Source organism: Cololabis saira, chromosome 4, assembly GCF_033807715.1.
Source record: "Cololabis saira isolate AMF1-May2022 chromosome 4, fColSai1.1, whole genome shotgun sequence".
Lineage (NCBI taxonomy): Eukaryota > Metazoa > Chordata > Actinopteri > Beloniformes > Belonidae > Cololabis > Cololabis saira.
In genome coordinates this window covers 31,843,999-31,865,313 of record NC_084590.1, presented here as the reverse complement: position 1 = coordinate 31,865,313, position 21,315 = coordinate 31,843,999, and the positions used below count along the sequence as shown (strand labels likewise).

Below are 21,315 nucleotides of genomic sequence, written 5' to 3'. Positions count from 1 at the left end.
TGGGCATATTTGTAAGGCTTATGAAACAGCGGCACGCATCGGCCGGCTGGGGAACACCCTTTCCCATCTTCTGCTGGCTCTCTCCACCTCCCTGCAGGATGCACAGGTGGAGGATTCCACACAGGACATGTGTGACATATCCCTACAGGCTTTTTGCCTCCCAAACGAGGGAACTGGGGCGGCTGATGTCCACCCTGGTGCACACGCGCCGTCATGTCTGACTGGCGCAGGGACCCCTGACGGAGACTGCTCGTAGGGTTCTTCGTCAGGCACCGGCAGAACCGGGGGAGCTGTTTGGGGCAACTGCCCTGGAAGCTCTGAACCGCACCGCCCTGGCTGATGAGACCAGGCAGCGGCTGGTGTACCTTCACAGGGGTGCGGCCGCCTCCTGTACACCGGGAGGCCCTTCACCGGCCCCCGGGCCTCGCCCCCGGCCGCCTGCCCACGGCGGCCGGCGCGGCTTTCAGCGGTCTGTGAGTCAGCCTGCTGGTGACTTTCGCCCCCCTGTGCGCGGACCGTCCCACCAGCGTCGGGGCGTTGATCCCGACCGTCGCCCCCCCGGGACGTCCGGAGCCCGGGGGAGACGGCGCTAAGGCCACGGAGCCGGTCGTCAGCTACTTTTCCGGCAGCAGCTCGGTTACTGGGCTGCCTGCTCATTGGGGCCCGGGTGGTTTCCACCCTAGCCCAGGGGTACGTATTGCAGTTCCGACACCGGCCTCCTATCTCCGGCCGGGTTGAGATGACCATCGTCAGAGACCCGGCAAACATTCCGGCTCGGGCTCAGGTGTTGCCCGCCCTACTGGCCAAGAGCACCATCATGCCGGTGGACCCCCCGCCGCGGCCTGGGGGTTCTACTTGAGCTACTTTCTCGTCAGCAAGAGAGACGACGGACGTCGTCCCATCTTGGACTTGAGGGACCTCGACGAATACATGAAGGTCCTGCCCTTCCGGAGGCTTGACCACAGCAGATGCTCTGCGTTGGTCAGGAGGAAGTGGTTTGCAACTGTGGACCTACAGGGCGCTTGTTTCACGTGCCGGTCGCGGCACGTCACCGGTGGTTCCGGGGGCTCGCCTACCGGGGCCACCGTTGTCGGTTCAGGGTGCTCCTGTGCGGGCTCTCCCTGTCACCGAGGATTTTTTTCACCAGGTGCGTGATGGCAACCCTTGCCCCTCTTATACCTTTGGGCCTGCTGTCGCTACGCCCCCTGCAATGTGGCTGGACAGCCTCGCCTGGATGCCAAGAGGCACGGGCGCAGGCTGGTCAGGGTTTCGCGGGTGTGTGTCTATACCCTTGCACCCTGGAAAGGCGGGACATTCCGGCTGAGGGGTGTGCCCTCAGGCGCTTCCCCTCCCTGCCGGGAGGCTGTCATCAGTAGTCCTCCCGGGTCCGCACGCGCCACATCAACGTGCTGGAGCTCTGGGCTCTGCACTTCACACTAACATTTTTTGCAACTCCTGTGGGGGAGGCACGTGCCGGGTCGGTCGGACAGTGTGTCCACTGTTCCTTGATCGGCCACCAGAGGGGGCCCCGACTCTGCACAGCTGCTGCAGGTGTCCCGGGGCCTCCTAGCGTGGACAGCTCCTCGCCTGCCCGGCCTTCGGGCGATGTTCCTGCCTGGAGACAGGAACCGGGTGACGGACTTCCTCTCCCGGCGCAAGCCGCCTTTGCAGAGGGTCCTCCAGAGGGCTCACGGGCTCCTCTTGGTGGCCCCCTTCCGACCGGGGAAACATAGTTTCCACTGCTGCGGAGGCTCTGCTGCGACACAACATGACGCCCCCCAGAGGGACCGTCTTTTCCAGCCGGGGATTCAGGTTTTGCACCCCGACCCCGTCGTTTTTGGCTCTGAGTCTGGCCGCTGCGGCGCCCGACCCATTGTTGTCAAGCTGTCCTGAACCCGTCAGGGCTGGCATCTCGAATGCCCATGTGCCTCCCACCCGCCTCTGGTATGAGTGCGAGTGGGGGAGATTCTCTGCCTGGTGTGCAGACGGGGCAGAGGACCCTGTTCTTTGCCCCGTGGCCACGATCCTGGGGTTCCTTTCGGTCCCTCCTGGATGGTGGCCGTGCTCAGTCCACTTTAAGGGTGTATGTGGCGGTCATTTCATCGCAACATGCCCTGGTTGAGAATGCCACCGTGGGGTGCCACCGGCTGGTTTCTCTTTCTCAGGGGGGCTCTGAGGCTGCCCCCCCCCCGAGGAGCCCGAAGGCCCCGGTTTTCAATTCCATTCGATTTTTATATAGCGTCTAATACAACAGATGTTGTCTCTAGACGCTTTCCAGAGAACCTGAACATAAACGTACATATACACCCCGAGCAGTGTGGGACCTGCCCATGGTGCTAGGTGCCCTCTCTTCTCCACCCTTTTGGGCCCTTGGCCCGGGTGGGCCTGAAGTGGCTCTCTATGGAGATAGCTTTTCTCCTCGCCATGACATCGGCGAGTCGATGAGTTACATGCCCTGTCAGTCAGCTCAGGGGCTACGTTGTGGCCGAACGTGGGGTTCCTGCCCTAGGTCCTGCAGAGAGTGGGCCGAGCCCTTTGTGCCCCGTACGGGCCCTTGCTGCTCATGCTACCGCGCCTGTGCGACGGTCGGAGCAGCTTGTTCTCTGCCATGGTGGCCCCAACAGGGGGCGTGCTGTTTCTGGACAGCGCCGTCCCACTGGGTGGTGGACACCGTCGAGCACGCCTACAGGGCCAGTGGCCGCCCCTTACCAGTGGGGGTGAGGTGCCACTCGACCAGAAGCGTCGCAGCTTCTTGGCTGCCCTGCAGGGGGTGCCTCTGGAGGACATCTGCACCGCGACTTCATGGACGTCGCCAGACACGTTCTCCAGGTTTTACCGGATCAATGTCGCCACTCCCCAACCATTGGGCGTGGTTCTACTCCCGGGTCCTTCTGCCCCTGGTCAGTGAGGTATGTGACCGGGATCCTACGTGACATTGTTGGTATTGGTCATCCAGTGCTTACAGCACCGCCTGGCGGTCAGTAGGGACGAAATAGAACGAAAGTTACGCCTACTACTACTACGGTTCTATGAGTCCCGGATGACCGCCAGGCCTGCCGGTCACTCCGAATCCTCGTGCTCTCGCGAGAAGATTCTAGGAGCCGATCCCATGCTGACGCCAGAAGATATACCCTTCCGGGGGTCATGCAGGGGTCACGGGTGACGTGACATTGTTGGTATTGTACTCGACATGCGCATGCGCGAGGGAAGATATCCAGTGCTTACAGCACCGCCTGGCGGTCATCCGGGACTCATAGAACCGTAGTTACAGGCGTAACTTTCGTTCGGTTGACTTACCAGTTTTATTATTAGTTCCAGTTCGTTGTGTGCGTGTAAAGGCAAACACCACACACATTCCTCCACCAATTAAACTGGTAAAGAGAAGTTCTGCCTCCCACGTGTTGAGAGGGACCTGGCTATATATATATATATATATATGTATATATATATATATATATATATATATATATATATATATATATATATATATATATATATATATATATATATATATATATATATACACATGTTTTTTATTTTGTTATATATGTATATAAATAAGTTTAAAAAAAACATCGTTATTAGTAAGTACGTTATGTTATATAATGTTTTATAATAATGTTTTATAATTTTCGTTTTAAGGCCGCTTTTAAAATACCTCTGTCATATTTGAACAATATACACGAAGAAGACCAACTTCCGTATTTAGCAGCCTACCCCCTGGATGATGTTCTGATGTTTGATATTTCATTGATAAGACTTGCTTTTGTATTGTTTGATTGTTTGTTCTGTTAATAAAGAACTGTTGGGAAAAAAAGAAAGAAAAAAAGACCAACTTCCGGTATGAACTTCCGGTATGGACCTCCGGTATGCATTGGTTTTGTTTTTTATTTGAGTAATACTCTTTATATGTTATAATTCAACGTGAAATTGCATAATGTGAAGTTTTGTTATCATTGTACTGTTTGCAAATGTTAATTTTAAAAAAAAAAAAATATTTTTTTTAAATAATATATTAACGAAGTGACCAACTTCCGGTATGGACTTCCGGTATGGATGGAAGTATGGCGGCGCCCTTGTCGGCCATCTTGCCTGCAGCCAGGTACTCTTGCTCGTGTTTGGTCAAACACCCCCTGGCGACGTCTATCACCCCCTGAACCCTCAGTCTAACCTACAGACATGCTCAGATTTTTTTAGATGTAAAATGAACGCATTGACAAATTAAAGTCGAGAAATCTTTATATTGCTCATGCAGCGTATTTTACTTACTTTTACTTACTAATTACTTTAATTTGTTTCGAAAACGATGCAAATAATACTCGCTTTTCTATATTTTCTAATTGAATTTTATGATCATAATTTGTTACAAGTAAGTATGTGATCAGTGTACTTACGACTCTCAAGACTAGATAAGCACCTGTGAAGTCCCAACTGCGCCGTTCTGACATTTTAAACTTTTTTTTTTTATCGATGCAAAATTATAGGCTTATATTATGTTATTAGCCTAATGTTTGGCAATTCATACCGTTTTGAGCAACTGCTTTAAACAGAATAAATAGGGATTTTCCTCTGGTCCTAACAAGAAGGGGTTGGTCAAACAACTCCGCCTTTAGTTCACTGGAAATATAGTTGACAAACAAGAAACTCGAACCCTGATAAGTTTACACACGAAATCCTCAGGAAACTATTGGCTGATTCAAGGGCATATTTCTGTAGCTAATCTGTAATGAATTACACGTTTATCTAACTTTCTAACACATAAACAGCCTCTTAGTGCTAGAAGATGTTTAGTATCCAGGAGGAAATTAAGTATTAATTCACAACGATTTTTTATCTTGTTTTAAATTTGAATTATGTGGCCATTATGGACTGTATCATAAAGTATTTCGCAACAGTGGATCGTCCACATTTTTTTCTCACACTCTTTTTTTCTAACCATCTTTCCTGCCTAGCAGCTCCATCCCCAGCATCTTTCTACCAATGTATTCACTAATCAAGATTAAGATCAGGATCAAGATCAAGAATATCTCTGATATGCCATGGGGCTGATTAGTTTTACAGCTACCCCCCCCAAAAAAGAAAAACAACAACAAACAAAACAAAGAAAGCAATGATCACAACAATAATCGAAAGGACAAAATGAAAAAAAAAGACCCTTCACTTTGACTTATTAAAGGGAACCTATTATGAAAAACACGTTTTTTCTTGTTTTAACATATATAAAGTGGTCTCCCCTCACCCTGCCAGCACAGGGGAGACAAAATACCATGAATTTCTGCAAGGTCTCTGACCCCCGCCTTACAGAGTCCCCCAGTGTCACGAGATTTTTTTTGAGCCGATTAAAATCTGCGCCTAGGGTGACGTCACCCTAGGCGCAGAGGTTCAGCCTCCGCTGCTGAAACCACGGCCACAACCAGCTCTCTACGCCGGCTGGAGCGGTCCTTCCTTGAGCCAGTCGGACGCGGCGCCGCGGCGGAGCGGATCCGGGTTAAATCATCCAGGTTCCCGGGTGGTTTGGGAGCTGGGTCCTCGGGGGTCCGTCCCAGGTCGGATCAGCTTCACCCTCCGAGATTTTCAGCCAAATCTGTCGGTTTGATCACCGGTAACGGGCGATGCGCCGCGGAGCCGATCTGTGCGCCAGGCGCCCGGCGTGGGGTTGCAGCGCCAGCGCGCAGAATCCGCCGGGTAGATCCGGCTGAAATTCCGCTGGTCGGTCCCCAGGAGTCCCTGCTACCAGTCCAGGCGGGTTCCTGCGGTCCCGGCCGGTCAGAACCGGTCAGATTCCCCGGTTGAAGTCGCGGTGATGCGCGCTGCTCCAGCCTACTTCCTGGTTCCCAAAGCGGGATCCGTCCGACTAAATTGTCCGGGTTCCCAGCCGCTTTGGGAGCAGGGATTTCTGGGGTACGTCCCAGGCTGGACCAGCTTCACCCTCCGAGATTTTCAGCGAAATCTGTCGGTTTGATCACCGGTAACGGGCGATGCGCCCCGCAACTCCACGCCGGGCGCCCGGCGCACACCGACGCAGAGCCTACGGCGTAGGGTTACGCGGCGACGCGCACCGTACGCTGAACCCTACGGCGTAGGCTATGCGTCGATTTAACGCGGAACCATAAATCAGGCTTAACACGGAGCTGTTTAGAGCCCCCTCTGTTCTCATCACCGGAGGACAACTGCTAAGAAGACCCGCAGCCACTGACTGGACTGTTTGCGGTGGACTACTTCGCCCTGCTGCTTTTCCGTGCATGCTTCGCCTGTCGCTCCCGGCTTAACTCTCCGACGCCGCTGTTAGAAGTCCGTGACCAGAGGACTCCACTTCCAGTCGAGTCCTCTGGTCACAGACTTCATCCCCGGGCTGTAGTCGCCCTGTCTGGGCTGTGTGTGTGGGTGTTTGTGGTTCGGTGTGCGCGCGTGTGTGTGGAGACGGCAGAAGTTTGTAGCAGTTGGTTGGAGGAGGTTGGGAGGAGGAGCGGGGCAATGATTGACAGGAAAGGGGGAAAAGGACGCGTTTTTCACGGCGCAAAAAAACACCGTCATAAAAAGCCAGGAATGGAGTACTGGAGTGAAGTTTTTCTTGTTACACCCTTTTAGACACATTTGAGGGATGTTGGCCAAGACTTTTAATAGTGTTAAAAGCATGTTAAAAATGATGTCACAATACCTTTAAGACATTCAAGGCCTGTTTAAAATATACATTAAATGCCATAATATGTCCCCTTTAAGTGGGCCGACAGCAACAGGGACAAATACATTATTGTTGATAAGGTAATGTCTGGGGAAAAGGAAGTAGCAGAAACACTTAGGAACAGGTCCTGCACCAACAATCTTGTCACATAAACATCCCTCCTCCTCTCAGTATTGCCACTCTAATGTTATCTGTTAGTTGTCTAACCTTGACATTTCAATATAATTAAGAGTAGCAAATATTTGTATAATACATAGCTATTCTTTCCTGATTCTAGATGGGAAACTTCAGAGTGTGAGGCTGTTGTTTGTGGAAAAGGTGTCCAAAGAAATGATTCATCAGCTGCTGGACAGTCTTCTTGAAGATGGTGTCTTGAATGATGGGGAGAAAGACTCAATAATCGAGGAAAATAACACAAAAAACAACAAGGCTCGCGCTCTCATTGATGCGGTGAGGCGGAAAGGTGATGAATCCAGCCGGAAGATGATTGCTCACATTCAAAAGAAGGACCCTACTCTTTACTCTGAGCTGGGTCTGTCCGATGTTGAGCCTGCTCAGACAGGTAAGAGGCTGAAAATAATATTGAAATAAGGTATAACGCTGTTATGATCACCTGTGCAAAAATGGGTGGATTTTAAAACCGTCTCTTGAAGCCTAATGATGTTGGTTGTTGTTTCCAGATGGATTTTTCTCGAGGATTCAGGTTTCTCCAACAAAATCCTTCTCCATTGAGAAGTTCTGGCGCAGCAAACAGAATGATCCAAATGTCAGTGACTATATCTCATGTTTAATAGATTTAGCTGCAGGTAATACAGTTCATCTCATCCTTATATTTTATATTTAACAAGAATAAATATGTCTTATTTTGATTTTCAGGTTTACCCTGTGACCAAAACATCCCACAGGAATCGTGTAGCCTTGCTGATCAGTAATATTAAGTTTTCTGATGCAAGATGGAACAGAAATGGAGCTGAGGTAGACCACAGGAACATGGAGAGACAGCTTTCAAATCTGGGATATGAGGTGGTGACATACAGGAACCTCACCGGAGAGGTACTGGGTTTTATGGAAACCATTTACACACTCATGTTCCATTCAGGTTGTTTTAGTGATAACGCCACTGATGACTTCATATTTCTCTGTTCTCAAAGGGGATGAACAAGGCCTTTATTAGGTTTGCTAAACATCCCAAACTAAGCGAGACAGACAGTGTGGTTGTGGTCGTCATGTCCCATGGGAAACTGGGAGTGGTTCTCGGTGTCAATCATTCTGATATGGATTGTGACGAGTTTCCCATCAACAACATTTACACACACTTGGGCTCAGAGAACTGTTCAGCACTTCTGGACAAACCTAAGATCATCATCATCCAGGCCTGCAGAGGAGGTGATTATTACCTGTATACTTATACACCAAACTACAACTTATCTTGGTTTAATTTTATTCTATTAACATTAAAAGCCTGTATGTTTTAGGGGAGGGAGGATCCGGGCTCGTTAGCGATGACGTGTCACAGCCAGTTGGTGAACAAGGCTGGGATGAGGATACTATACCCAAAGAAAAAGACTTCATTTGTCTTCTCTCCTTCACCCCTGGTCAGTGCAATGACAAATGTATTATGGTATAGTCATCATTAGATTATTATCTAATCATGTCCTAGCTTATGAGACTGTGGAGATAAACATCAAGAATCAACTGTAAAATCCACTCTTTGATCTGTATCTAAATGTTTTTCCTGCAGATACAGTGTCTTACAGACATCCATATCAAGGGTCTCTCCTCATCCAGTACTTCGATGATCAATGCAACAGCTCTGCAAAACAAGATCACGTTCAGGAGCTTTTCAGAAAAGTATGTTGTTTTTTTTATCACAAACTATCATGTGGGTGTAAAAACAGGTGCATGCTGTATAACGTCTTCAGATGATAAGTAATATCAAACACCACAGTTAATCATCAGTAAGGATGTTACCTATTTTATTTTCAGTGTAAGCCATTCCTTATGATGTAAACTGTTTTAACTACACAGGTCAGGCAACGTTTTCAACATCTCACGGAGAGTAGCATCCTACCAAAGCACTTCTACTTCTTTCCAGGCCTCTAAGACAGGACTTGCTGTCAACACCAGCTTTGTAATCACATTTTAAAGACAGATTGATAGAAAGATGTGTGGTTTGTTACTGTATGGTACTTCAGTGCTGTGTATTTGAATTACATGAACTTCATATAAAAGAACCATGTGTTAACATGTCTGTGTGTTGGGTCTGAACTACATTGCTTTTTTTAAATGATATATTGACAATCAATGAGCATATTAGTTTGGATTTTACTATTTGTCATTGTTTTAAGCCATTATTTGAAAACTAAAAGCAAATCTCTTTGTTTGGAAGTATTTTTTTGTCATCTAATTTACAAAAATAAAATAAATCAAATCAAATCAAAAAATCAAATCATCTTTCATCTGGGTGTTATATTTTATCCTTTTAGGTTTTTCCATGTTGTAACAAATTAGACATGTCCTTAAACTGATTACATTTTCCTTTCCTCCTCAGTATATACAACTCTCCACAATATTCTACTTAAATATCTAGATACAGACCTTGATTAAAACAGTGATACTGAAAGCGACGGATGGCTTTCCTTTGGAAGATGGGTTTAGGTTCAGGGTCTGGCGGATTTTTCTTTGCTTTTCTTCTGCAGTCTTTTGTTTTGTAGTATTCTTGACACCATTACGTTTTCTTTCTGGTGAAATGCTTAGGTAATTTTTCTTGCTGACCTCAGCAGTTGATGAGTCACTAACATCATTTTTAGTCCCCTATCAATATAATTGACAACAACAGAAATCAGTCCAATCCGAGAAGTGGAGGACCCAACAACGCAGGAGAGACGAACAAAGAAGACAGCAAGAGGTGAAGTGAGAAAGAAACCAGTTTAGATGAAGATGATAAAAACTATGAATCCAAAGCTGCTGAACTGAATCAAATGTTAGGGAAGCTTCAAAAACAGTCATGACTGGTTTGTTTGTGATGAACAGCTGCTGGAAGCTGAAGAAAAGATACGTTTGCACTATGTACCAAAACAGGGAAAGTCAGTGAACACAACCCCACAAACACATCGACTGCTGACATATGAACGGGTTCATTCTGTTGTAATTTGAAACTTTACTTCCAGATGTCACTAAATCCCAGACTGGCCAGCCATCCTAAAGATTATCCTCTTTGATACAAATAATAGTGGGATCCTTCTGTGTAAGTTTTTTAATTTCCAGGGGTCAGCACCAATGGCTTCAGAAGAAACTGCCTCTGCACACCTTTAGATGGGCATATAATGAGAAAAAAAACAAGAAGGCGACTCAGGCAGGGCGACAATCAGACACCACGATTAGGTAAACACGGTTCAGGTTCAAAGCTGACAGCATTTCCTTTTACACAACCTCTGCAAACAAAGCACAAATACGAAAGTGATTTTTCCAGAGAAACTTTACTTGAAAAAACAAACAAATGAAAACAACCAACCCAGCAAGTTAAACATGTTAAACCATTTTATCACAGTACAACACAAAGGCAACAAGTTGATTAGGCAACACGGTAACATAGTTGCAGTTTGTACAATTTGGATGTGTCCTCAAAAACAGATATGAAAATCTCTTACAGGGAAGAGCTACTCTGATTTCATGTTGATACTTCCATAGACTCATGAAAAATTAACAAAGAAAATTGCTGGACAGAAGAATATGCATCACTTAAAGCTTGAGATTGATTAATAAATAATAATGATACTAATAATTAAGACCAAAAAATATCAGTGCAGCCAGGCTAGACTGTGTTGTAGCAGACTGGATCATGTTGGCAGTGTTAGAGAGCTTTGTAGCAGTTTACAAAACAAAGACACAAGTGGCTGACAAGCACTCAGGTTTCACGCAATGGCTCACATTCAGCACGTTCAATGTGCAGCTACACATGAAAATATGCTGTTTAAGACACAAGCATGCACACGCTCACTCATACTCAACACTGATAAGAATCAGATTAAAATAAATATGGGAGCGCTGCGTACTCATCTACAAGGAATGCCTCAAAACAAATTTGGCACTCAGATGGTTGAACAAGCAGAAAAAAAACAAACAACAACAACAACAAGAAAAAAACCCAGCATGAGTACAGATACTTTTTTTTGTTTTTTGGTGTGCTCCCCTTTGTAACTGAATAGAAAACACCAATTTACAGTCAAATAAACCATTTAGGGCTTTTGAAGGGAGGTAGACGACATCAGAGTGAAAACTGAAGGGACGACAAAAGCTAAAATAAATCAATATGCAGAGAAGCAGAAAGTGGCTCTGAAAACACTTCAGATGAGTGACCTGTCACTTTTGTCTGTACAACACAAACCAGACATTACAAATAAATCAGTGTCATATTTGAAACTTGGAATGTATTAGTACTGTATAGCGTTACGTATCATTTTGCAACTTTTGTGTTCAAGAAACATCATATCTTTGACAACACTCAACACCCAGATAAACAGTTTCCAGCACCACACATTTACAAAATAGCAACTCATGCAATAACACGTCTGGCCCTGTACACCGTCTGTAAAATACACCTTATGTGATGCATCTTGTGCTTAACATGTAGTAGGTTGCATTTAAAGATGTGAAATTAAAAATGTGTTCTGGTTTTGCAATGTTCTCTGTGTGTAGCCTTGTGATTGTGTGTGTCTGGTAGTGCGCCTGCAGCTGAGGTTTAGGCCAGCGTTCCTCCAACTATAGAAGCAATGACAATTCCCAGAATCACACAGCATATGATGATCATAATTTTCTTCTGCAGAGAGTTAACAACAGCAAAATGGGAAAAAACAAACAAACATCCAGCGCAGCAAATGGAAAGCAGAGAAAATCATGTTAGAAATATGACATACGCTTTACTTTTATAATATATATAATAATATGTATATAAAATCATTATTATGACAGAAAAAAAATACGGTTAAGAATCAAAACAAAAATAGATTTGAATGTAACTTCTTTGGAAAATTCTGTCTCTAAAGCACAAATCTTTGGTTCCTGCATTTTTCTTGTCACATACAAAAACGACAACAGCTTAACATTGAAGAGGCAGAGACAACAAAACATGCTGCAACTAAAAAAAAAAAAAGGAAGAAAAAGCATGTCAATACAGCATATTCAAACAAACAGTTGTGGTGCAAAAACTTGCAACATCTAAACATCTAAAGTAAGATAAAATAAAAAGTGTTTATTTTGAGTGTTTCTTTAATTAAGGATATGTATTAAAGACACTAATCTGCAAAAACAGTATCCAGGAATTATGACACCAATAGGAGTGAAACAATGATCAACATCACGCCACACTGACAGTGTATCCCTGGAACAGTCACCTGTCTGCATATGCTTTGGTTATTTGCAGAGCTTGTTAATTTGTTTGGTATTGGTATTGCATGCGTTCATATAAATTACAATGTGTGTGTGTGTGTTCAGTTGTTGCTGCCTTGGTAAATATTAATATATTCCACGAATATTTGGCACCATCTAGTTGTAAACATGCACGCGAGAGGGAGGTAAACTTAAATTGAGGACCAAAACAAAGTGAATCAAAGCAGTTTTGAATGCTAGAAGGAGGAAATTAAGTATTTATTCACAAAGATTTTTAAAATTGAATTCTGTGGCCATTATGGATTGTATCAGGAAGTATTTCGCAACAGTGGATCGTCCACCTTTTCTCTCACACTCTTTTTTTGTAACCATTTTTCCTGCCTAGCAGCTCCATCCCCAGCATCTTTCTAGCAATGTATTCACTACTCAAGATTAAGATCAGGATCAAGATCAAGAATATCTCTGTTATGCCCAGTGGCTGATTAGTTTTACAGCTACCCCCCCCAAAAAAAGAAAAACCACAACAACAAACAAAACAAAGAAAGCAATGATCACAACAATAATCGAAAGGACAAAATGAAAAAAAAGACCCTTCACTTTGACTTATTAAGTGGGCCGACAGCAACCGGGACAAATACATTATTGTTGATAAGGTAATGTCTGGGGGAAAAGGAAGTAGCAGAAACACTTAGGAACAGGTCCTGCACCAACAATCTTGTCACATACTGTATACATCCCTCCTCCTCTAAGTATTGCCACTCGAATTGTATCTGTTAGTTGTCTAACCTTGACATTTCAATATAATTAAGAGTAGCAAATGTTTGTATAATACGTATCTATTCTTTCCTGATTCTAGATGGGAAACTTCAGAGTGTGAGGCTGTTGTTTGTGGAAAAGGTGTCCAAAGAAATGATTAATCAGCTGCTGGACAGTCTTCTTGAAGATAGTGTCTTGAATGATGGGGAGAAAGACTCAATAATCGAGGAAAATAACACAAAAAACAACAAGGCTCGCGCTCTCATTGATGCGGTGAGGCGGAAAGGTGATGAATCCAGCCGGAAGATGATTGCTCACATTCAAATGAAGGACCCTACTCTTTATTCTGAGCTGGGTCTGTCCGATGTTGAGCCTGCTCAGACAGGTAAGAGGCTGAAAATAATATTGAAATAAGGTATAACGCTGTTGTTGTGCAACTCAGGTAGCTAAGCTGATCAGTTATCGAAGGCTATTAATGAATATTATTAATAATTATTAATAATTAATAAAGTTGACTATTTATCAAATTGTATTATCAAAATGATAATAATTCTCGTAGGGGCACCACCCCCGGGGCCTTACTCCGGGGGAAAATGATAACTAAACAGCAGAAAATCAGTCTCATATGATTTGAATTATCCTGCATAACAGCAAATCATACTATCACTTAAAGGATAACAGTTGAAGGCGTGATATCCGAACACTAGGTTCTGCTTAAACAAATCAATTTGTGACCAAATCTTGCATGAAATAACAACCACTCATTAAAATTCAATCAGAATTTATTTACATACGGGTATCAAAGATGATAAACAAATACCCAATAAATCCGATGGCAGAACTTAAGTATTATAAAACCATTAACTAACTAGAAAAACAACAATCAATAAAAATTAAATGACAGTTAAATGCATGGAATGGAAAAAGAAATCAAAGCAATAATAAAAATGATATCACGAACATGTACGGTTTAAAACATGGCTGCGGTGTTTAAAGAAGCCGGGCTCCTGTGGTATTTTAAAGATGGCGGAACAGTAACCACGCCACGTGCAATTAGAACGGATGGTGATCCCGGTGTTTAAACCGTGATCAACGGGCGAAACGGCGCTTTAAAACATGAATGACTAGCAGACAGTGGTGACTACACATTAATGACAACAGTCATGATAATGATGCTGAGGTAATCTCAGCTCTGAACACAGATTTAGCTCTGTAACACTCCCAGTTAAACTCATACACCCAGGTCTCAAAACCTCACGCCTCCTCGGGTCTCCGGGTGCCGACCAGGGGTTCCTGCCGGGTCTTTGGTCAGAGTCCGATCCAAGAGAGTCCTCCCGCCTCTCCCGCTCCTCCTCCTGACTCTGGAATCACGAGAGGACGGGGGTGCAGCGTGGCAGCAGCCGGCGCTCCCCCCCCGGTCCGGAGGCTATCACGTCGTCTCGGGTGCGCGCGGGGCCGGTCCACTTCTTCAGAGTGCGGGTGCCCGTCGGCCTGATGAGCGCGTGGCCCCGGACGGGGCGGCGGGATGCGTCTCGGTTCTGCGCGGGGCAGGCTGTCCACAGGTCCTTTCAGGTGAAGTTTAAGAGCAGAGAGAGAGGTTAGAACAGAGGAACGGGTCTCACCCTGGGCCGGGGCCGAGCTTCGAAGCGGCTCCCCCCCCTTTCCAGCTCCCAGGGACCGGGGACACGTGAAGCAGGAGTCGGAGCTCCGGATGAAAAGTTGAGACCGAGTTAATGGGAGCGGCTCCGCGGCTTCAACGGGCTGCAGGTCCAACGGAGCGGCCCGATCCGATGGGGGGGCCTTACACCTCCCCCCAGCCGGGGGGAGAAAGGAAGATGGGACCTTGGCCCGGAGTCAAAAGTACGTGCTGGCCCACCGGTTGATGAAGGAAAAAAGAGAAAGATGAAGGAGCAGCGCAGCGTTTTGATCCTACGCGCGCTGCGGTGACGTCATCGGTGCCTCGTTGCGATTGGATGCGCGCCGCTTGTAGGCGCCACCCCCCCCACGCAAGGCATGCTGGGGGTTGTAGTTAATGGCAAGGCGGCCATTTTTGGAGGCACATTACAGCCGATTTTCAGCTGAGCAGTTTCAAAGTTGAATGTACACATTCACAAAATGTTCATATACATTTATAAGTTCAGAGTTCACATGGGCATATGGGCGACCCCAACACTGTTATGATCACAGGTGCAAAAATGGGAGGATTTTAAAAACGTCTCTTGAAGCCTAATGATGTTGGTTGTTGTTTCCAGATGGATTTTTCTCGAGGATTCGGGGTTTTCCAACAAAATCCTTCTCCATTGAAGAGTTCTGGCGCAGCAAACAGAATGATCCAGATGTCAGTGAAGCATCAGACTATATCTCATGTTTAATAGATTCAGCTATTGGTAATAAAGTTCATTCCACCCTTATAGTTTATTTTTAACAAGAATAAATATGTCTTATTTGGATTTTCAGGTTTACCCTGTGACCGAAACATCCCACAGGAATCGTGTAGCCTTGCTGATCACCAATATTAGGTTTTCTAATGCAAGAATGAACAGAAAAGGAGCCGAGGTAGACCACAAGAACATGGAGAGACAGCTTTCAAGTCTGGGATATGAGGTGGTGACATACACGGACCTCACCGGAGAGGTACTGGGTTTTATGGAAACCATTTACACGCTCATGTTCCATTCAGGTTGTTTTAGTGATAACGCCACTGATGACTTCATATTTCTCTGTTCTCAAAGGGGATGAACAAGGCCTTTATTAAGTTTGCTAAACATCCCAAACTAAGCGAGACAGACAGTGTGGTTGTGGTCGTCATGTCCCATGGGAAGCTGGGAGTGGTTCTTGGTGTCAATCATTCTGATAACGGGTTTCCCATCAACAACATTTACACACACTTGGGCTCAAAGAACTGTCCAGCACTTCTGAACAAACCTAAGATCATCATCATCCAGGCCTGCAGAGGAGGTGATTATTACCTGTATACTTATACACCAAACTACAACTTATCTTGGTTTAATTTTATTCTATTAACATTAAAAGCCTGTATGTTTTAGGGGAGAGAGGATCCGTGTTCGTTAGCGATGACGTGTCACAGCCAGTTGGTGAACAAGGCTGGGATGAAGATAGTATACGCTCGGTGCACAAAGAAAAAGACTTCATTTCTCTTCTCTCCTGCACCCCTGGTCAGTACAATGACAAATTTACTATGGTATAGTCATCATTAGATTATTATCTATTCATGTCGTAGCTTATGAGACTGTGGAGATAAACATCAATGATCAACTGTAAAATTCACTCTTTGATCTGTATCTACATGTTTTTCCCTGCAGATACAGTGTCTTACAGAAATAAATATCAAGGGTCTCTCCTCATCCAGTTCTTCGTTGATCAATGCGACAGCTCTGCAAATCAAGATCACATTCAGGAGCTTTTCAGAAAAGTTTGTTGTTTTTTTATCACAAACTATTATATGGGTGTAAAAATCGGTGCATGCTGTATAACGTCTTCAGATGATAAGTAATATCAAACACCACAGTTAATCATCAGTAAGGATGTTACCTATTTTATTTTCAGTGTAAGCCATTCCTAATGATGTAAATTGTTTCAACTACACAGGTCATGCAACGTTTTGAAGATTTCCAAATCGGGGACGACAGGCAGATGGCGACCATTGATAGGAGCACCCTACTAAAGCACTTCTACTTCTTTCCAGGCCTCTAAGACAGGACTTGCTGTCAAGGCCAGCTTTGTAATCACATTTTAAAGACAGATTGCTAGAAAGATGTGTGGTTTGTTACTGTATGGTACTTCAGTGCTGTGTATTTGAATTACAGGAACTTCATATAAAAGAACCATGTGTTAACATGTCTGTGTGTTGGGTCTGAACTACATTGCTTTTTTAAATGATATATTGACAATCAATGAGCATATTAGTTTGGATTTTACTATATGTCATTGTTTTAAGCCATTATTTGAAAACTAAAAGCATTGCATTTCTTTGTTTGGAAGTATTTTTTTGTCATCTAATTTACAAAAATAAATCAAATCAAATCAAAAAATCTAATCATCTTTCATCTGGGTGTTATATTTTATCCTTTTAGCTTTTTCCATGTTGTAACAAATTAGACATGTCCTTAAACTGATTACATTTTCCTTTCCTCCTCAGTATATACAACTCTCCACAATATTCTACTTAAATATCTAGATACAGACCTTGATTAAAACAGTGATACTGAAAGCGACGGGTGGCTTTCCTTTGGAAGATGGGTTTAGGTTCAGGGTCTGGCGGATTTTACTTTGCTTTTCTTCTGCAGTCTTTTGTTTTGTAGTATTCTTGACACCATTACGTTTTCTTTCTGGTGAAATGCTTAGGTAATTTTTCTTGCTGACCTCAGCAGCTAATGAGTCACTAACATCATTTTTAGTCCCGTATCAATATAATTTACAACAACAGAAACCAGAGAAGTGGAGGACCCGGACCCGAGACACGAACAAAGAAGACAGGAGGAGGTGAAGTGAGAAAGAAAGCAGTTTAGATGAAGATGATAAAAACTATGAATCCACAGGTGCTGAACTGAATCAAATGTCAAGGAAGCTTAAAAAACAGTCATGACTGGTTTGTTTGTGATGAACAGCTGCTGGAAGCTGAAGAAAAGATATGTTTGCACTATGTACCAAAACAGGGAAAGTCAGTGAACACAACCCCACAAACACATCGACTGCTGACATATGAACGGGTTCATTCTGTTGTAATTTGAAACTTTACTTCCAGATGTCACTAAATCCCAGACTGGCCAGCCATCCTAAAGATTATCCTCTTTGATACAAATAATAGTGGGATCCTTCTGTGTAAGTTTTTTGATTTCCAGGGGTCAGCACCAATGGCTTCAGAAGAAACTGCCTCTGCACACCTTTAGATGGGCATATAATGAGAAAAAAACAAGAAGGCGACACAGGCAGGGCGACAATCAGACTAGTGTCGATAAAGACATTTAATATGGCTTTCAGTGGAGTAGGTACGCCAGTAAATGACTGTTATGAGCTTTGCAGTAAAAATTTTGCTCAGCTGCTGTTTTGAACGGTGACGGCTCCAGTATGAGTAATGGAGCAAAACCTTCCCCCACCATGCAGTAATAGACGTTCTGTATTAGTGGAAACCAGAGTACCTGACTCATCTCACGAGAGGGAAATCGTGCATTGTGAATTTTTCTGGCTGGATAAATAAATCCTACGTATCAGACGTTTATTGATGCAGCTGATCAGTGTTCTCAGTGTCACCACGATTAGGTAAACATGGTTCAGGTTCAAAGCTGACAGCATTTCCTTTTACACAACCTCTGCAAAGCAAAGCACAAATACGAAAGTGATTTTTCCAGACAAACTTTACTTGAAAAAACAAACAAATGAAAAAAACCAACCCAGCAAGTTAAACATGTTAAACCATTTTATCACAGTACAACACAAAGGCAACAAGTTGATTAGGCAACACGGTAACATAGTTGCACTTCGTACACTTTGGATGTGTCCTCAAAAACATATGAAAATCTCTTACAGGGACGAGCTACTCTGATTTCATGTTGATACTTCCATAGACTCATGAAAATTAACAAAAACAATTGCTGGACAGAAGAATATGCATCAATTAAAGCTTGAGATTGATTAATAAATAATAATGATACTAATAATTAAGACCAAAAAAATATCAGTGCAGCCAGGCTAGACTGTGTTGTAGCAGACTGGATCGTGTTGGCAGTGTTAGAGAGCTTTGTAGCAGTTTACAAAACAAAGACACAAGTGGCTGACAAGCACTCAGGTTTCACGCAATGGCTCACATTCAGCACGTTCAATGTGCAGCTACACATGGAAATATGCTGTTTAAGACACAAGCATGACAACTCATGCTCAACACTGATAAGAATCAGATTAAAATAAATATGGGAGCGCTGCGTTACTCAACTACAAGGAATGCCTCAAAAAACAAATTTGGCACTCAGATGGTTGAACAAGCAGAAAAACAAACAACAACAATAAGAAAAAAACCCAGCATGAGTACAGCTACCTTTTTTTTTTTTTTTGGTGTGCTCCCCTTTGTAACCGAATAGAAAACACCAATTTACAGTCAAATAAACCATTTAGGGCTTTTGAAGGGAGGTAGACGACATCAGAGTGAAAACTGAAGGGACGACAAAAGCTAAAATAAATCAATATGCAGAGAAGCAGAAAGTGGCTCTGAAAACACTTCAGATGAGTGACCTGTCACTTTTGTCTGTACAACACAAACCAGACATTACAAATAAATCAGTGTCATATTTGAAACTTGTAATGTATTAGTACTGTATAGCGTTACGTATCATTTTGCAACTTTTGTGTTCAAGAAACATCATATCTTTGACAACACTCAACACCCAGATAAACAGTTTCCAGCACCACACATTTACAAAATAGCAACTCATGCAATAACACGTCTGGCCCTGTACACCGTCTGTAAAATACACCTTATGTGATGCATCTTGTGCTTAACATGTAGTAGGTTGCATTTAAAGATGTGAAATTAAAAATGTGTTCTGGTTTTGCAATGTTCTCTGTGTGTAGCCTTGTGATTGTGTGTGTCTGGTAGTGCGCCTGCAGCTGAGGTTTAGGCCAGCGTTCCTCCAACTATAGAAGCAATGACAATTCCCAGAATCACACAGCATATGATGATCATAATTTTCTTCTGCAGAGAGTTAACAACAGCAAAATGGGAAAAAACAAACAAACATCCAGCGCAGCAAATGGAAAGCAGAGAAAATCATGTTAGAAATATGACATACGCTTTACTTTTATAATATATATAATAATATGTATATAAAATCATTATTATGACAGAAAAAAAATACGGTTAAGAATCAAAACAAAAATAGATTTGAATGTAACTTCTTTGGAAAATTCTGTCTCTAAAGCACAAATCTTTGGTTCCTGCATTTTTCTTGTCACATACAAAAACGACAACAGCTTAACATTGAAGAGGCAGAGACAACAAAACATGCTGCAACTAAAGAAAAAAAAAGGAAGAAAAAGCATGTCAATACAGCATATTCAAACAAACAGTTGTGGTGCAAAAACTTGCAACATCTAAACATCTAAAGTAAGATAAAATAAAAAGTGTTTATTTTGAGTGTTTCTTTAATTAAGGATATGTATTAAAGACACTAATCTGCAAAAACAGTATCCAGGAATTATGACACCAATAGGAGTGAAACAATGATCAACATCACGCCACACTGACAGTGTATCCCTGGAACAGTCACCTGTCTGCATATGCTTTGGTTATTTGCAGAGCTTGTTAATTTGTTTGGTATTGGTATTGCATGCGTTCATATAAATTACAATGTGTGTGTGTGTGTTCAGTTGTTGCTGCCTTGGTAAATATTAATATATTCCACGAATATTTGGCACCATCTAGTTGTAAACATGCACGCGAGAGGGAGGTAAACTTAAATTGAGGACCAAAACAAAGTGAATCAAAGCAGTTTTGAATGAGAATGGATTATGTGGTTGCTGCAAAATGGCAATTAATATCCATTAAGTCCATTTAACCAATGTCAAGATAAAATACTATTTCAAGCCTCTGTAAAGACTCAAAACTGTCATTCCACTAATGAGATTCTGTGATTTGGTTCCCTCCAGACAAACAATGGTCCTTTTTACTTAGAAAAATTGTATCAAAATGACTGTTTGAAGTCCATTACAGCCACAAATTATTTTTTCACATTTCATATACGTTTCCAATTCAATGTAACTGGGTAGTATGACAGAAGTTTGTGTGACATTCAGATGTCGACTTGTGCGGCCTTAAAAGATGGAAGCAACCAGACATAGATGCTTCAACCAGTCCTTTTAGTTAAACTTCTTTTTATACGTATAAAGTACACTACAGTGTAATAAACATGTTTTTAATCGTGGGGTGAGTGTTGGCTCCTGCGTGCTGTTCTCCTGCTGCTCTATTCTGTTCTTGTAATACATTTCAAGGCTTTATATTCTACATTTTTTTCAGCCAGTGTCCTTCTATTAATGTGAAAACAGTAAGTTACAGACAGTTACAGTACAAAGATCCCAGGGCAAGAACCATAACTTAGTTTTTTGTTGTTTAGAATTTTTAAATCAAAGCATTTGAAAGAAAGTGAAAGACCTGCTTCCCATCGGGGCAGTGCTGAAGCTTTAGCGGCAGTTTTGCAGCCTCTGAGGTACTAACCCCTATTTCAACAGGTCTGACAATCAAGCAGTATTTATTTATTTATAAGTACTAAATTAAAGTCCTCACGGCTCATTACAGAGTCCCATCGAAGTATAGGAGCAGTTAGTTTGATTGGCAGTTTAAACTGAAATGGTCAAACCCTCCCTGTCTGCTTTGTGAGGGTTTCTCCGGGTTTCTCCGGGTCCTAACTGAGTCCCACTGCGAGGGAAATAATGAGGATGGCCAGACAGACTGCAACACAACCTCCTATCAGGATCGGCTT

The 21,315-nt window shown here is 43.4% G+C and overlaps 2 protein-coding genes across 9 annotated transcripts in view; one reads left to right on the top strand and one right to left on the bottom strand.

Moving 5' to 3' along the window:
* The window catches only part of LOC133441804 (caspase a-like), a 27,861-nt gene extending 11,019 nt beyond the window's left edge, over nucleotides 1-16,842 (top strand). For 4 of the 6 annotated variants that reach the window (XM_061719456.1, XM_061719454.1, XM_061719455.1 and 1 more), the window contains 7 exons: nucleotides 6,960-7,244; nucleotides 7,363-7,448; nucleotides 7,559-7,735; nucleotides 7,834-8,068; nucleotides 8,158-8,277; nucleotides 8,424-8,533; nucleotides 8,711-9,079. In XM_061719456.1, coding sequence (XP_061575440.1) covers nucleotides 7,013-7,244; nucleotides 7,363-7,448; nucleotides 7,559-7,735; nucleotides 7,834-8,068; nucleotides 8,158-8,277; nucleotides 8,424-8,533; nucleotides 8,711-8,785 — 1,035 coding nt within the window. In that variant the 5' untranslated portion in view covers nucleotides 6,960-7,012 and the 3' untranslated portion in view covers nucleotides 8,786-9,079. Of the gene's footprint in view, nucleotides 1-3,841; nucleotides 3,868-6,939; nucleotides 7,245-7,362; nucleotides 7,449-7,558; nucleotides 7,736-7,833; nucleotides 8,069-8,157; nucleotides 8,278-8,423; nucleotides 8,534-8,710; nucleotides 9,080-12,926; nucleotides 13,212-15,078; nucleotides 15,165-15,283; nucleotides 15,461-15,558; nucleotides 15,785-15,873; nucleotides 16,003-16,149; nucleotides 16,260-16,435 lie in introns of those variants that run through there. The other 2 variants (XM_061719452.1, XM_061719451.1) reach the window with 2 other exon arrangements.
* stx1a (syntaxin 1A (brain)) overlaps nucleotides 13,661-21,315 on the bottom strand; it is an 81,001-nt gene continuing 73,346 nt past the window's right edge. The window contains exon 10 of one of the 3 annotated variants that reach the window (XM_061719458.1): nucleotides 13,661-21,315. In XM_061719458.1, coding sequence (XP_061575442.1) covers nucleotides 21,238-21,315 — 78 coding nt within the window. In that variant the 3' untranslated portion in view covers nucleotides 13,661-21,237. The other 2 variants (XM_061719457.1, XR_009782496.1) reach the window with 2 other exon arrangements.